The 17,735-nt window shown below is 33.8% G+C and overlaps 2 protein-coding genes across 4 annotated transcripts; one reads left to right on the forward strand and one right to left on the reverse strand.

Moving 5' to 3' along the window:
• The first annotated feature begins 1,420 nt into the window (after window positions 1-1,420).
• alox5ap (arachidonate 5-lipoxygenase-activating protein) lies at window positions 1,421-10,493 on the forward strand. 2 transcript variants are annotated; one of them, XM_073913602.1, is made up of 6 exons: window positions 1,421-2,215; window positions 3,037-3,121; window positions 5,380-5,450; window positions 5,818-5,899; window positions 9,084-9,572; window positions 9,607-10,493. In XM_073913602.1, the coding sequence occupies exons 1-5, from the start codon at window positions 2,146-2,148 to the stop codon at window positions 9,244-9,246; spliced, it is 471 nt and encodes a 156-aa protein (XP_073769703.1). In that variant the 5' UTR covers window positions 1,421-2,145; the 3' UTR covers window positions 9,247-9,572; window positions 9,607-10,493.
• On the reverse strand, window positions 9,351-16,154 carry medag (mesenteric estrogen dependent adipogenesis). 2 transcript variants are annotated; one of them, XM_021472361.3, is made up of 5 exons: window positions 15,845-16,154; window positions 15,628-15,758; window positions 14,106-14,221; window positions 13,551-13,721; window positions 9,351-11,944 (listed from the first exon to the last, which is right to left on the reverse strand). In XM_021472361.3, exons 1-5 carry the CDS (start codon window positions 16,042-16,044, stop codon window positions 11,924-11,926), a joined length of 639 nt encoding a protein of 212 aa, XP_021328036.1. In that variant the 5' UTR covers window positions 16,045-16,154; the 3' UTR covers window positions 9,351-11,923. The 2 variants fall into 2 exon arrangements, with proteins under 2 accessions (XP_021328036.1, XP_073771174.1); XM_073915073.1 differs by having other exon boundaries at window positions 11,318-13,721.
• Between the last annotated feature and the right edge of the window lie 1,581 nt (window positions 16,155-17,735).

Below are 17,735 nucleotides of genomic sequence, written 5' to 3' on the forward strand. Positions count from 1 at the left end.
ATCCTATTTTAACACCTATGTTTGGGATAGAAACATCCACTGAATTAAACTGCTGTAAAATGCATCAGATTAATATCTTTTTTAAAATGTTTTGCATTAATCTGTTAATGAAGCTTAGTCCTGATCAAAACTACTAAATTGCTTAGAAAATTACAGGATTTAACTCTTCAATTGCCAAATACATAATTGATGTCACTGATTTGGTAAGAAATCGCACAAAACATTAACAAATTTGATTGCTTATAAAAACATTCATAAAAAAACTGCTAATTTATGCTAAAAAACTTAAAGGGGCACCTATGATGAAAATCAACTTTTATAAGCTGTTTGGACAGAACTGTATAGTGTCCACTGTCATAATGGAGTTATAAAAACAAATCTCTCTTTTTTTTTTTTTTCCTGACATTAAAATAGGATCCAAATGCCTGTGATTTTGAGGACCACTGCCACGTGCAGCTCATCCAATTGATTGACAGGCGCCATGTTTCTATAATAACATGTACAGTGCTCAAATGAATTGAGTACAGCCCATTTTGAAAATGAATATGGGCAATGTATTGGTGCATTTGAACAAAAACAGATTTATTATAAGATATATTTATTGGAATAATATTTTAGTCACCAAATATATTTAGAAACTGAAAGATAATACAATTAAATTCAAGCAAAATATATGTTTTTTAAATTACAACCCACAAAATTGCAACCTTTTTTTTCCTTGTTTTTTTTTCTATTTTAAATTTTGTATTTATTATTTTTCTATAGGATATAAATTTGGGTGTACTAGTTTTTGGACCGTTATCGTAAGTTATTTTGTTAGATAAGCTCCAGATTTGGCTTCAGTACTGACTAATCTAATGTATTTGCACAAATATAATATTATACAGCTTCCTTTTTAAAATATGAATTCAAATGAGAGATGTGTGAGGGGTGTACTTATATATGCTGGGCACTGTATTCACATGTTCACAGAACATTTGTTTGCAAATAAACTGGGATTAAAAATATTCGTTCCAACTCTCTGTGATGTTTATAAGTTTAAAACATTGTTAAATCAGAGCATGCTTGTAATAAAGACAGTAAAATCGCAAGTAATTCTTTATAACTAAATTAAGAATAAAATTTGGCTGCATGGTGTCAGTTAAAGCTAATCTCTCTCTGTGTGTGTGTGTGTGTGTGTGTGTGTGTGTGTGTGTGTGTGTGTGTGTGTGTGTGTGTTTGTGTTTGTGTGTGTGTGTGTGTGTGTGTGTGTGTGTGTGTGTGTGTGTGTGTGTGTGTGTGTGTGTGTGTGTACTGCGAACAGCATTTGCATGACTCTTCATTTTATAAAGGCTTGAATAAACCACCGCAAATACTTCAAATAAACTTACTGGCTATTTTTGACTAATGAGCAGTATTTCAGCTTCTTCCGAGTCTGTCCCTATCACTGACTGCTGTTTATCTGACACAATGCATGATGAGAAGTAGACACATGTTGGAATGATGGGCGGAGATAACAAGCTCATTTGCATTTAAAGCACAGCTACACTTCACTCAGACACCAAAACGAGTAAATTCTGGAGGCTATAATAAATAATCTGATGGGTATTTTGAGCTAAAACTTGAGACACATTCTGGAGACTAAAGGCTTATCTTACATCTTGTAAAAAGGGTAAAATAGGTGCCCTTTAATATACAATAACTTCTTAACTTACATTAAAGGTTTAAAATGCAAAACCAATTAGAACCACTTGTTTGGTAAACAAAGCTACAGGAGTTCTCACATTAAAGACATCCACTAAAAGACAGAGAAAATGTTACTTTACAAACTTATTTTCATCCATTGCTGAACTATCACTTTAAACCAGAATCTGACACCAGACCAGCAAACCAGTTTAGGCCAGGAGATGGCCAGTTTTAACTTAAAATACAAAAAAAGACCTAAAAATCATCTGTAAACAGAAGATGCCGCTGTACTGCCAATAGTTCCTTGAAATGTGCTAAATAAAGCAGAAGTGTGAGTAAATGCCCCTCATTTCCCTCCCTCCAGGAAATACATCACTGTGAAGCACAGTAGTGATGTTATCTCTCTAATACTGAACACCATCAGGCTGCAGTTACACACCAACAGCTCTAAAACTAACCTAAACCTTTACACTCGACAACATGTACGCCTCAGTGATGGACAACATTTTCTTACTGGTCCTGGTCACTCTACTCAGCGTTGTTCAGAATGGTAAGACATTTTGTTTTGTTATTTTGTCGTTAGCTGATGTTTACGCAGAATGTATATGCAAATTATCTTTGAATAGATTATGCATGCGTTCATATATCTAGGAGTAGTTTGTAATGCTTTTATATGGTTGTAAACTAAATTATTAACCCTCCTGTGAACTTTTAACTCCTTTTAAAATGTTTAACAGAGAAATGACTTTTTCAATGCATTTTTAAACATGATAGTTTCAATAAATAATTTCTAGAAACCAATTTTGTTTGTCTTTGTTATGATGGTAGTAAATAATACTATTTACTAGTTATTATGAAAGATAGTAGAATTCGGCTTGCAATTTAAAAGCTTAACTAGGTTAATAAAGTTAAAGTTCGGTTAATTAGGCAAGTCGTAAGAAACTGTGGTTTGTTCCAAAGCCAGTTTTATTGTCTACAGTTAATTCTACTGTAACTTGTTTTTTAGTGTGATCTGTGTGGAAAGGATATGTTGACATGTTTGCACCGAGTAGTGAGATGCGCCAAATCTCATTGCACATGTATATAATGTACATTGTATAAGTGTAGAGGTGACAATAAAAGGCATTCTGTTCTATTGAATTATACTGGAAAAATATATCAAAGAAGATAATAACATGGACCTTAAAATGTTTTATTTTAATGAAATGTTAAACTGCTTTTATTTCCAGCCTAACTAAAAGAATAAAGACTTTCTTCATAAGAAATGATTTTTAGAAAATGGCTAAAAATGTTACCCTCAACTGAATATGGGTTAAACATGGATTTCTAATACACTATCTAATATATATTTCTAATATTTTTCTCCTCTAGTGTTTTTTGCCCTAAAGGTTGAGAAAGAGTGCACAGGTCATCAATCGAAACGTTCTGCAGCTTTCGAGCGCTTGTCTTGTGCAAAGTGAGTAATGCTAATTCTGGTTCATCAAATTATACATTGAGATAATATATTTAAGCACCTATATATATATATATATATATATATATATATATATATATATATATATATATATATATATATATATAGTGTTTAGCATAAATAAGTACACCCCTCAAAAATCTTTTAAGTTAATATTTTTAATAGGAAGCTAAGCAATATTATATTTGTGCAAATACATTAGATTAGTCAGTACTGAAGCCAAATCTGGAAGTTATCTAATAAAATATTTTTTAATAACAAAAACTAGTACACCTAGATTTATGTTATAGAAAAACATTATTTAAAAATTTTTAAAAAGAGGGTAGCGCAGTGGGTAGCGCTCTCGCCTCACAGCAAGAAGGTAGCTGGTTCGAGCCTTGACCTAAGCCAGTTGGCATTTCTGTGTGGAGTTTGCATGTTCTCCCTGTGTTCACGTGGGTTTCCTCTGGGTGCTTAAGTTTCCCCCACAAGTCCAAAGACATGCTATCGGTGAATTGGGTAAGCTGAATTGTCTGTAGTGTATGTGTGTGTGTGAATGTAAGTGAATGGGTGTTTCCCAGTGATGGGTTGTAGCTAAAAGGGCATCCGCTGCGTAAAACATGTGCTGGATTAGTTGGCGGTTTGTTTCTCTGTGGCGACCCCAGATTGATAAAGGGACTAAGCCGAAAAGAAAATGAATGAATGAAATTTGAAAACGAGGACAAATCATGAAAAGCAAAAAAAAAAAAAAAATTAGTTGAAGTTTTGTAATTTATATATATTTTTTGCAATATTTTGCTTAAATTTAATTGTATTATCTTTCAATTTCTAAATATGTTTGGTGAATAAAATATATTTGTAATAAATATATCGGTTAATAAATCTGTTTTGTTCAAATGCACCGAAATGCATTGCCTATATTCACTGAGAAATGGATAAAAATATTCATTTTCAAAAAGGGGTGAACTCAATTACGCTGAGCACTGTACATGTATATTTTTAAACAAAGTATTAGCTAATGAAACAGTGCTAGTTTAGGGTCTTTTGCATAACAGCTCTAAATTTTCCTGCGATTAGGGAAACTAACTTCTGCTTTATTTACATAATCATGTGTTGCAAGAGGGTTCCACTGGTCTGAAAAAAGTGAAAGCCTATCTGTACAATTACTTTGTTCATTTGGAAGTTTTTTACTTTAAAGTAGGGGTACACAATATCACATTTCAGCATTTACATCACAATGTTTGCATCTGCAATAGTCACATCGCACAGATCTGCAATGCTGAGTTGACACTGCAGTGTATTTTTTACATTTACATACACAAAATAATAAAGCATGCACTGTTTATTCCTCCTTTATTGTTGCTTCAGTTCATTTATCCATGCTAGTAATATGTTTGTTATACTTGATTCACTGCATCCCAATCAAATTAATACATTTGGTAACACTTTAAGGACCAATTCTCACTATTACTTAGTTGCTAGGTTATTGACCTATTGGCTGTTTATTAGTACTTATAAAGCACATATTAGATTTGACCTTATTTCACATCCCTAATCCTACCCAATACCTAAATTAACCTAATAAGGATTGCTTATTTGAAGCAAAAGTCATAAAGAGTAAAAATTGATGCTTAAAATAAAGTGTAACCAAACTGCTTTCCAAATAGGGATATTCAGTCATTTGCTGGAATTGTATACACACCTAGATCGCAATATATATCGCAGAAAAACAAAATATTGCAATGTCAGATTTTTTAAATTATTGTGCGGCCCTACTTTAAAGTAAACTGGCTGATTAAGTGTAACCTATGAATGTGGACAGAAGGAAAACAGAAAAATCCCTCCAGTCAAAATGTATTTACTTGCAATTATCTTCTGTACTCCATGGTAAATTGAATATTTAACATTGAATATTTTGCTGTGTTTTTTCTTCATTTATTTATTTTTAAATATGGCGAATAAAGCAAATTTACAGTACTTGTTATCAGGTGCATATATCTAAACTTTCATATCAGTTTGCAAGTGTCTCAGTTTAGATCGTCTTCATAGTGTCATTAACCACACCACAGAGGAAGTAACAGCTATGTATGTTTAGCAGTTTTATTTCCAAAGGAATAAGCTTGACCTGTTTGGTAACATAAGAGTTGTGTGAATGAGCTGATTGAGTTTGTTCCTGAAGCTTTATATTAGAAAGTTATGACTATTAATAAATAATAGTGCTTCATAACCATTTATTTATTACTGTTTTCTCACAATTTAAGGCGAAACTGCATGGATACGTACCCTACATTTCTGGCAGTGCTGTGGTGCGCTGGTATCTGCCTCAGTCAAGGTAATATTACCTTATAGATGACAACACTTTCATCACAAAAAGTACTGAACAACTTTTTTTAAATTTTATAAATGTTTTGTTTCTCACCTATGTCAATTACAATATTGTCGGGAAGAGGGAATACACCCCTTTGTGATGTACTATATGGCTTGCTTTGCTCAGTTAATGTTACGATAATCCATTTGCAAATATTTGTTTACGCATAAGCCTAACGTTACCATCTTTCCAATCGAGTTAATGTTAAATGACTGTGACGTGTGAACGTGTCAAAAATAACCTTGTACAATTGTGAAATTATAATCAATATAACTTAAATATGTACTTTTTAAATGTCATTTCTAACAAGAATAAATCATTTCTGCTACAGCTCCAGCTGCCTTTGCTGGTATTCTCTACCTTGTTGTCCGCCAGAAGTATTTTGTTGGCTACTTGGGGGAGACTAGCCAAAGGTAAGATGTTTGAATAAAAATCCATACCTAAACACAAACTGCCGCAAAAAAATATGGTTTATTTTGCTAAATAAGCTGCACAAGAGTAGAATTAAACTTTGAAAATTATTATTGACCGATTTAAAGGCTTGTTCACACCACGGACGATGAAAAAATGCATTTAAAAGAACGCAGCCGCGTGCACGCCACTTTATCGGCACTGTTTACAACCTTGTTTGACAGCAATCAGAAATCATAATGATTTAAAGGCCGCGAAGTGGCAAAAGTCAAAACTACAGGTAGTGTGTCAGGCCAATTTTTAACGTTATTGATGTGAACAGGCTTTTTTAACTAAGAACTTTAATAAGAGTCCTACAAATATTGGTTATTCTGCATTTTAACATCAGATAATATACAATCACCAGCCACTTTATTAGGTACACCTTACTAGCACCGGGTTGGACCATTTTGCCTTCAGAACTGCCAAAATCCTTCGTAGCATAGATAAAAACAAGGTACTGGAAATATTTCTCAGAGATTTTGTTCCATATTTGCATGATAGCATCACGCAGTTGCTGCATATTTGTCAGATGCACATCCATTATGTGAATCTCCCGTTCCGCCACTTCCCAAAGGTACTCTGTTGGATTGATGCCTGATAGCTGTGGAGACCATTTGAGTCCAGTTAACTTCAAGTGGTTCAAGAAACCAGTCTGAGATGATTTGTGCTTTATGACATGCTGCGTTATCCTGCTGGAAGTAGCCATCAAGATGGGTACATTGTGGTCATAAAGGGATGCACAGGGTCAGCAACAATACTCAGGTAGGCTGTGGCGTGGACACAATGCTTAGTTGGTACTAATGGGCTCAAAGTGTGTAAAGAAAATACCCCTTCACACCACCAGCACCAGCCAGAACTATTGATACAAGACAGAATTGATCCATGCTTTCATGTTGTTGATGTCAAATTCTGACCCTATCATCTGAATGTTGCAGCAGAAATCGAGCCTCTTCAGACCAGGCAACGTTTTTCAATCTTCTATTGTCCAATTTTGGTGAGCCTGTGTGAATTGTAGGCTCAGTTTCCTGTTCTTAGCTGACAGGAGCGGAACCCGTTGTTGCTGTAGCCTATCTGCCTCATGGTTGGACGGGTTTTGTGTTCAGAGATGCTCTTCTGCAGACCTCGTTTGTAACGAGTGGTTATTTGAGGTACTGTTGCCTTTCAATCAGCTGGAACCAGACTGGCCATTCTCCTCTGATGTGATTGGCTGATTAGAAGTTTGCGTTAACGAGCAGTTGGATAGATGCACCTAATAAAGTGACCGGTGTGAGTATATCTAGTAATGTTGGACTGCAGAATAACCAATATTAGTATTTAACTAGATTCAACTTTTTTCATATTACTGATCTGTAGATAGCCTTTAATTGATCATGTATCAGTTGTTAAATATCTCTACTACATAGGAAATAGATCATATATTAACGATAAAGTAGAGATAATTACTACCTGATACTGTATTAATTAAAAGTCATCGACAAATCAGTAATAATAAGAGAAAGGTTGATGCCAATTGTTACATTTGAAACCAGAAGTTTACATACACTGTATAAAAAAAGCTCATAACAATTTTTAAAAAAGATGTAAATGTGACTAGACTTTTTCTCTTTTAGGTAAGTTAGGATTATCACATTTGTTTCTGTTATGCTTAATAGCAGAATAATGACAGAGATATTTTTTGAGAAATTGTTATAAGTTTTCTTGAAAGTCAAGTTTACATTCAATAAGATTATTCTGCCTCTAAAAAAGCTTAGATGATGGTGTCAAGGTTTTGGAAGTTTCTGATTGGCTAATTGACAACATTTGAGCTGATTGGAGGCACAACTGTAGAATAGTATAAGAGGAAACCTCAAACATACTGCTTCCTTGTGTGACAACATTAGAAAATCAACAAGCCAGAATCAACAAAAAAGCCAGATTACAATGTGCTAAATTACACTGGGAAAAAGACGAATTTTCAGAGACATGTCCTGTGGTCTGATGGAACTAAGATTGAACTGTTTGGCCATAATGACCAGAGTTACATTTGGAGCACAAAGGAGAAAGCTCACAAGCCCAGGAACACCATCCCAACTGTGAAATATGGGGGCGGCAGCATCATGTTCTGGGGCTGTTTTGCTGCAGGAGGGACTGGTCCACTTCAGAGCATAGATGGCATCATGAAGAAAGAACATTATGTAGAAATACTGAAGCAACATCTCAAGACATCAGCCAGGAAATTAAAACTTGGCCACAAATGGTTCTTCCAAACAGACCATGACCCTAAGCATACTGCCAAATTAGTTAAAATGTGCTTTAAGGACAATAGAGTGAATGTTTTGGAGTGGCCATCACAAAGCCCTGATCTCAATCCAATAGAAAATTTGTGGGCAGAGTTGAAAAAGCTTGAGCGAGCAAGACAGTCAACAAATCTGACTCAATACACCAATTCTGTCTGGAGGAATGGGCCAAAATTCCTTCAAACTATTGTGAGAAGCTTGGGGAAGGATACCCAAAGCATTTGACCAAAGTTATACAGTTTAAAAGCAAAGCTAAAAAAAAAAAAAAACAAGGAAATGTATGTAAACTTTTGACTTTCTAGAAATTAATAAAAATAAATAAATAAATAAATAAATAAATGATCTAATTTTATGGCATTTAGCAGATGCAAATCATTTAGGTGATCCTAACGGACCTAAAATAGTAAACGTTTAGTATGATTTACCATCAGACATTTTTTTAAATGGTTATGTTCCTTTTTTAGTGTTTGTAAACTGCTGGTTTTAACTGTATATAGGCCTATTATAATTTACATTTTGTTGCAAACAGTATTGTTACATATCGTATTTTATTTTTACTTGTGCCTCTTTTAAAACATTGGACAGTTTAATGTTAAATGGATCCAATCCTTATTCTGTCCAATTAATTTAACAGAGAAATAAACTAGCTAGTCCTGTATGCAATTGACCAATATCAGTGCATCATCCCTACTTAAAGTATTTCTGTATAGAAATATTAATCTTTGAAGCATTTAGCTCTACTTTAATGATCTCTGCAGTAGTACAGTTTTAACCCTTTATATTGTGTTATGCAAACATGTATATTTATCAATACTGTCACTAAGCCATATAGCAGATTTGCTGACTGAATCTCTTGTATGCTTGACAGTACCCCTGGCTTCCTGTTTGGGAAACGGATTCTATTCTTCCTGTCACTCATGTGTGTTGTTGGAATTATTAATCACCTGATGCTCACGTATGGTGGCAGCGACTATAAAGAATACATCCAGACCATCACTAAAGCAGCGTCCACCCTTCTGCTCCTGCCCTAATCTGGGCCAACATCTCAGTGTAGAGGAGGATCTCTTTCAGTTAATGCTTTATCAGTTTGAGGATATAACAAAAAAGGAAGAAGAAAGAAAGTGTGAAACGTTCACATGATTACAAATAACATTTAATTGCAAAACGGTTTGTACATATTACAAATTAACACAAGAAGACATAAAACAGCTGTTATATCCCAGCGTAATGTATTTAAATATGATTTAAAGGGCTCATACAGTATCAATCAGTAATGTTTTAGTTGTGGCCAAAATAGTAAGGATTTAGAATTTAAGCCTGTTTCTGTGAATAAACAAACAAGCAAAATACTTTAAATGTATTATTATTATTATTACTTTAAAATACTTTAGTTCTCTGTATTTAACTGAATGCTGCTGTGTTAACAGCTCTTAAATTAGTCTGTTTGTAATATCGTGCCATTAAAAAGTTCCAAGTTCTGCATATGCACCGGATTGCCGGTTTCCTGATGTGTAGAAATTTAGCGCATATATCAACAGCCTCTTTGCACAGTCTGGATTACATAACAGGATTGCAAAATATTCAGTGATGAAATGTCAAGATCAGACTGAAACCTTGTTAAAAATACACGTTTTTAATGACACTCTGGAAGTGCGGAGTAGATGATGCTACGCACAGGTCAGAGGAAAATGTGATGTTTTAATCTGTGGCGTAAGAAAGGTTTTCACTTTGCTGTAAAATATAAAGGAAAATTTTATTCTTTATGACATGAGACATTTAAAGCAAGGAAAGGAACACATTCAGACACATTCAGTGACCAATTAAAAAAAAAAAAAGTATTGTAATTATTTTCATTTATATACAATTTATAACTTCAACATAATTATAATTCCTATGATTTTTTATGATTGTTTTTTATTATTGCTAATGTGAGAAAATAAAGTTTTATTTACAGTAAAATGGTCCTTTAAGGTGCTTTAATGAACTACAGTTTCTTAGCTTTCGTAGTCTCCTCATCTGTGTACTTCGATTCCTGGATTAAAGTGATAGTTCAGTCAAAAAATTATAATATAATCACCCTCAAGCCATCAGTGTATGACTTTCTTCTTTCAGTTAAACCGTATCCTGGCTCTACCATGCTGTGTAATGGTGATGGGTAAAGATGGATTTAAATTTTCACCTGGCGCCACATCGCGCACCTCCGCTGACTGCACAGGCACCTCACTTGACACGTTCGCCGTTGTGATTTTCTTTAAAAACACAGGGCAGTCAAAAGAAACTGATAGAAAAATCAGACGGATAAACAGAGAAGTTGAAAGTTTCCGGAACTACGTCATATCATTAATATCGTTTAATATTATTAAACAAATAAAACCGGTCAAGATTTTTTTTAAATCAAACTTTTTTCATTTTATTTGCAAAATCATTTGCTTTTGTTCATATCTCGGACAGTTCTACCTATTAAAGTTTATTAAAATATCAATGACAACAGAACATGAGTTGCTCTATAAATATATTTGTATTATGGCAAGAATAAAAGCAAAAAAAAAAAAGAGAACATTTACTTAAATACAGATGGTTTTTTTTTAGATTTAGCCTGATCCACAATTCACACATTACTGTCTGCCTAGTTTTTGTCCTCTACTGATGTGCTAAAAAGGCAATAATAGTCCAACATTCCTGATCATTGTTTTCCAAAAATGGGTTGCTGCTGGAAGGGCATCCGCTGCGTAAAAACTTGCTGGATAAGTTGGCGGTTCATTCCGCTGTGGCGACCCCGAATTAATAAATGGACTAAGCCGACAAGAAAATTAATGAATGAATGAACTCCTGATCATTATCACCAATAAAGCCCAGAAAAACAGGGCATCAGTATATTGTAAACTGATATGTTCAAAATATTATTTTCCAGTTATCAAAGAAATGATTTGTTCCTTAATTATAGTCTTGTAACTATTAAACTGTTTTAAATTCACAATTTTAATACTTACATCACCTGTGGATAGTGGAAAAACATATTTCTGTAATTGTGTACTCGAGTCTCCACTTTTGCCATGGCCTCTTTTTACTTTATCAAACGAATCCCTCAGGTTTTTCCAAACTTTTACAAAAACTGTCCTCCTTTCCCACGGCTGTTGCAATTTCTAGTCGAGAATTATTGGTCATATGATTACTCTGATCACTGATCATACAGATGTCTGTACAGTGGTACTGTTTCAGACAAAATCTCTTCAGAGTGTTTCATATTCAACTCAAATCAAACGCGGCGCCGCATGCACTGTTCGCTCGAGTCACAAAAAAAATTGTGCGCTCCGCCAGCCGAATAAATGCATCGTAAAACTAATCCATACGCCATCTACTTGACAGTGTTTTCAAAACGATCTCCTTGTATTATGCTTGCCAGGCCAGTATTTGGCGCTGTTACTTTATTAGTAAGCAGTGAATGTGCCATCGGGGGCTTGGCACACATGTCTTTGTATAATTGTAATGTGAAGTAATGCTTTTGTATGCTTATAAAAGGCTTTAAAAAGAGCCACCAGCCAACATCATTATACAGCATGAAAAAGCCTGAATAAAATGTAAAACTTCTCCAACTGTTTTTGTCTGAAAGAAGAAAGTCATATACCCAGAGAATGGCTTAAGGTTGAGAAAATTTTGGGGTGAACTAATCCTTTAAGTCAACATTTTCTGTCTTAAATTGTGTTGATATCATCTTCCATGGTAGGAGACCTGCAAAATCGGATTTCCAGTTATATTCTCAATACTTTAAACCATCAAACAGACATCACTGTAAGAAATATTTGTAAATTAGCAGTTTCCATATTTACTGATTCATGTTTTTTTATTTATTCATTTATTATTTTTTCACTTAATTATGCTTTTGAATTGCTTTATGAGATCTTGATCTTTCCTCTAATAGCTTTTGATGTTGAAAAGTTTGAAAAGTGACCCATGTTGACGTTTTTAATATTGTGAAGTTATATATTGTCTGTGTTTGTGTTGTAAATTATGGTACAAGAACCTGGTAACAAACTGCCAGTAAATAAACTTAATTCTCTCTATACTACTTCAATAATGTCTTGTCTCAAATAGGCATCGGCTAGTATAAGATTCTGACGCTATGATAGCCTTGGATATAAAATTCATAGTTTCACGATGTCACGGTATAGGGTATATGCCGAGCTAGTGTTTCTTCCTATACTTATAAACTTCCGGTGAACTCTTAATGTGACTTTTTTTCCATTTTATACGGTTCCTTTTACAGCACAGGTGTCAAACTCGGTTCCAAAATGGTCGCAGTTTAGTTCCAAAAGGGCTCTGCTCAGTTTAGTTCCAACCCTAATTAAACACACCTGATCAAACTAATTGAGTCCTTCAGGCTTGTTTAAAACCTACAGGTAAGTGTGTTGGAGCAGGGTTGGAACTAAACTGTGCAGGGCTTCGGCCCTCCAGGAATTGAGTTTGACACCCCTGTTTTACAGCATCGATGTTGTGATGTAATTACAATACTGATTGTAAGATCATTGTAAAGTATTGTAAAGTTAAATAGACTTTGGTATTTATTTAGTTGCTCAAGCGTAAAACGAGACAAAAGCCATTTACTCGAAGAGGCCCTACAGAATCGGCAGGCTAGTGCAGAGGCTCCATTGAATACACTGGGGTAAAATAAATGTTCATGTTTTAAAGACATGGCAGGGAAAAGTAATTTAATGTCGTGCTTCTTGTACAATCTGAGACCCGCTTTATATCGGATATCACTCAGCCAGTGGGGATTGATGATTTTTAAAGAAAACAGACCTTAAACGCGCCGATTTTGTAGTGGGTATACAGTTCACCAGAAATGCTTAACCGAGGTTACTGTCAAATTAAAAGTCTTTTAGCATACTTCTGCATATACCCTATTGTGATTTCTGCTCTAAGATATATGCTTCTTAAATGTCTGGGTAAAAAACAAAACCTTTTCCCGTTTTTAAATAAAATATTTTAATTTGGGAAACTTTTAAAATATTTTTCTGCTGGTACTGTTGTCCTAAAAACAAAAACAAAAAAAACGTAATGAAAAAATCTTACTCCTACCTTAGGAACAGTATAGCAGAACATTTTGGTTTTAAAACCTTGACTTTTCCAAACTGCAGTATACCTTAAACACGGTTAACGTCCCATGCCTAGTCTCAAACTACTAAAATGCCAATAAAAGCCACTTCAATTTTCAACATCAACTACCATGATGCAAATTACAATTGTAAATAAACATAAAACACCATGTGAACCACAACATACGGCAACTGTTAATTAATAGATGTTTAAACAGTGCTGCTAAAGGATTAAAACACACCTTGAACTGTCGTTTGCTGAAGCCAAACCAGTAGGGAAAGTCAAAAAGGGCATCAGAGCGGTACTTGATGGTGAAGTGTGTGTCTTTCCAGGTTCGTTCCACCTTTTTCAGATCAGCAAGAGCTTGAGAGTTCTCCCTCATCCATCCCTGCAGCGCTGCACTAACATCAACCTTAATGTTGATGTTTTTCAAAATATTAGTATTCAGGTGTTCAAGTGACATTAAAAGGCTAAACTAGGTTAATTAGGCAAGGTAGGGTAATTAGGCAAGTCATTGTATAACAGTGCTTTGTTCTGTAGACAATCATTAAAAATATTGCTTAAGGGAGCTAATAATATTGGCCTTAAAACCGGTTTTAAAATAAATTAAAAGCTGATTTTGCTTTTATTGTAGCCAAAATAAAACAAATAAGAAAAAATATTATAGGAAATACTGTTAAAATTTTCTTGCTCCTTTAAACATCATGTGGGAAATATTTGAAAAACAAAGAGGTGAATTAATAATTCTATCTTCATGTGTATGTTGTAAATCACAGGAAAACGAGTCTTCACTCACGTCAACTGTATAGCTCTCTCCAGCGACGGATGAAATGGTCTTGTCCAAGCCTCTCTCCATCTCCCATCTGATCATTGGATGACTGCCGTTTATCGCCAACACGTAATATTCAGCAGCTTTGGACAATTATTAAGGGTGTGTTGTTAACAAATGCAGTATGTGACTGTGTCAAAGTTTAATAATTCCTCCCGTGTTGACATGACATATAGCTTTACAGTATTTCCTGGCTGAGTCATTTGAGTAAATTAGTACTTGTTGATCTCACCAAGACCATAAAAATAAGTTTTAAGTCCATGTTAAACAATATGTAAAAATAGATAATTATATACATAGAAATCATCATAAAATATTATCTTGAATAAAATAAATAAAATAAACAGAATAAAAAAGTACTAAAATATATATTTTCAAAGTTAATTATATAATTTTTTTAGGTTAATATAATTAAATAAATAAATATAATTTAAACTACATGAAAATGAAAATTATTTTTGTCTTTTTTATTCCGTTTATTTAAATTTAAATAAAAAGAAATTATTTCAGTTACTAAATAATAACCAATATTTATGAATAAACATAAAATATTAATTAATAACTAAATAAAAAATATTTAATAATTTTTCATACAATAGAAAGAGTATCGTTTATTTCTTTGGAGAAACAAATAATCACCATTACACATTTTTACAATGATTTTATTGCGAAGATACCTAATAAAATATAACTCTATGTACAAATTGTACCAAAAACATTTTATCATGCAAACTTTATTAATCATTTTAAATATTTTAGTAAGTACAGGTAAGAATGCACATGTTGTTTCATTTTTACATAAATAGATCTGTTGTGAATGGCAATGGAACATCATTTCCACTTTCTACATTTAATTTTCACTACAGTAATATGTAATATAAAGTCTGTTGCATTTAATATGCTTTCTGCATATGCATATAATACTTTTATTAAATGCAAACAAAAGCATGTCTAGTCTGTGATGAATATATGTAGATATCTGGACCACAAAACCAGTCTAAAATATGTGGTTATATTTGTAAAAATAGCCAAAAATACATCATATTGTATTATTATATATTGTATATTGCAACAAAATTATGGATTTTTCTTTTATGCCATAAAACAAATTAAGATTGAGTTCCATTTACAGCTTCCTACTGTAAATTTCACAATTATTGAATACTAATAAGCATTGTTAAGATATTAGTAATCTGTCCTTAATCTGAACAACTTGAAAGGATTTATTTTATTTTATTTTTTTTAATTTTTTACTTTTTTGATGCTAGATGTTGATATAGCTGCATCTCAATGTTGTAAACAAACATTACAACATTAGAAAACTTATTATAAATTAAAAATAAATTTGACGTTATGAATGGTTTTGTGGTCCTTGGTTATATCAACAATGTCAAATGTTTGTAGTCTTGTGTAAAACAAAACTTGAGTATTAAGAATTAAATATTAAATATTAACAACAAATTTTAACAAATATGAACAAAAATCCTACCTAGAACATCTCCATTGCTCTTCTCTTGGCCTTTAGTGTTGTCATAAGCAAACACTAGTATGTAAATCGTCTTTAAGGTCAGTTGTCGTCTTAAATCCGTGTACTCTCCCAAAGTACGTACTGTGATTTTCCTGTAATGCCCATACGACTTAAAAAACACGCTACATGTAAACATACCAGTGAAATATGATAAATTGGATTAATAAACCACATTTACCTTCCTGGGGAATTGTAGAAAATCACTTTTCCCTCTCTAGAATGGATGTCATCGATGAAGACGCAGCTTTTCTCCGGATCCCACTTCAGGAGTCTGCAGCCCGAGCGCCGCTCCACGGTAAATCCGGATGGAGGACGGTTCACGAACGACTCCAGCTTCATAACGTCCAAAACAAACCGCGAGCTGATGTTTTCACGCATTTTATTTCCTTTTTAACTTCTTTGAGGACCAATACAAGTGTCGCCAGTTTCTTTGGTTTAGTGGGCGTGGAGGCTGTAGGAACGAATCTCTGCATAAAACCGCTTATACTGAGTCATTGTTCAGTGTGAAGCCGTTTAACAGCATACTGACTGTGTTTTATCGCCTGTCACACTGGTGAAATATGGTGTCCTCATTTAAAAAACAGCTTATGGTTGCTATTTAGGACAAATTTCCTATTAGTCACGTTTAAAGTAGGTCAGTTTACCGTCTACAAGTCCCAGTAGGCGTGTAACAACGGCGTTTCTCTGACTGAGGGAACACATGTTTATTATCTCAATAACATTGCCGTACAAAAATAGTTTACGATGGTTTGTTGATGGTTTTGGTTGTAGCTAAACTAACTTAGCTGGCTTATTTGATAGTTTTATTGGGATAGTTTACTCCAAAATGTAAATGTACTTACAAACAAGTCGTTATATAAACTTTTTTCCTTAATCCGTTGAACACTGAGGACCCCGTGTTGGCGTTGGTTTCCTTCAGGAGCTGCCTTGAACATCCAGTGTGTATGTATGGATGTTTCCCAGTGATGGGTTGCAGCTGGAAGGGGATCTGCTGTGTAAAACATATGCTGGAAAAGTTGGTGGTTCATTCCGCTGAGGCGACCCCTGATGGGACTAAGCTGAAGGAAAATAAATGAAAAACACTAAAGATACTTTAATGAAAACTAAAAACCTAACTATAATGATAGAACAAACAAATACTATGGAAGCCAATTGGTTATGGGTTTCCAGCTTTCTCAAAAATATTTTTTTGTGATTTACAAAAGAAAGTAAACCAAGTTTGAACCAAAAGAAGGGTGAGTAAATGATGACAAGAGTTTTCATTTTTGGGAGAACTATCCCTTTAAGTCAGCTACAGAGTCTGGTTTACATTATCCATTAAAAAATTCCCATTTTTCCCACAAAATGATCAGAAATTCCACTTACCCCGGGCTGGCAATGGTGGTGCTGGTCACGGTGGTTGAACAAACTATGAAATAATACAGCAGTTTGATCACAACACAACCTGAAATTCAACTTTAATACTGTGGTATGATCTATTGTTTTACATAGTACTTTTTTAAGTGGCCGCATGGTCATATTTGTATTTAATAACATTGTTATATTCCTTATCCCCTTTTTTTCTATTCAGGAAAAGCAATTTTAACTTATGAGATCAAACCATCTATACTAGGACTTTTATTAGACCCAAACCCGCCAATTTTTTTGTTAAAAGTTTTGTGGTCAGTACAATTTGTCTTTTGTAAATAAATAAATGCAAGATACATTAATTATACTCTGACAGAAAAGACATAATGTTCAATATAAATCTATGTAAAGTAAATTCTGTTCTTTTAAACTTTGTTCATCAAAGAATCCTGAAGAAAGTTATCTACATATTAGTCTAGTTTTAATATTGATAAGAAGTGGTAGCGCTCAACTGAGCCTGGTATCTCTCAAGGTTTTTTCCTTCACTTTCGTCAATTGGTAAAGTTTGTTATACGTCACTGGCTTACTTGGTTTGGGACTTGTGAAGCTGCGCATCAATGGATTTGCTTTTCAGTGTTTGGACTTTCAGCAGTAAAAATTAAACCACACTAAACTGAACTTTAACTCTGGACTGACAGTTTCAATCTAGAACTTCTATGTTA

The sequence above is a fragment of the Danio rerio genome, chromosome 10, assembly GCF_049306965.1.
Source record: "Danio rerio strain Tuebingen ecotype United States chromosome 10, GRCz12tu, whole genome shotgun sequence".
NCBI classification, from domain to species: domain Eukaryota; kingdom Metazoa; phylum Chordata; class Actinopteri; order Cypriniformes; family Danionidae; genus Danio; species Danio rerio.

Coding starts and splice junctions, on each gene's coding strand:
- alox5ap (XM_073913602.1), top strand. CDS start 2,146: ATGTACGCCTCAGTGATGGACAACATTTTCTTACTGGTCCTGGTCACT. Junction 5,451..5,817: donor TGGTATCTGCCTCAGTCAAG/GTAATATTACCT, acceptor TTTCTGCTACAG/CTCCAGCTGCCTTTGCTGGT. Junction 5,900..9,083: donor TTGGGGGAGACTAGCCAAAG/GTAAGATGTTTG, acceptor TATGCTTGACAG/TACCCCTGGCTTCCTGTTTG.
- medag (XM_073915073.1), bottom strand. CDS start 16,044: ATGCGTGAAAACATCAGCTCGCGGTTTGTTTTGGACGTTATGAAGCTG. Junction 15,759..15,844: donor TTCTACAATTCCCCAGGAAG/GTAAATGTGGTT, acceptor TGGGCATTACAG/GAAAATCACAGTACGTACTT. Junction 13,722..14,105: donor GAGAGAGCTATACAGTTGAC/GTGAGTGAAGAC, acceptor ATCAACATTAAG/GTTGATGTTAGTGCAGCGCT.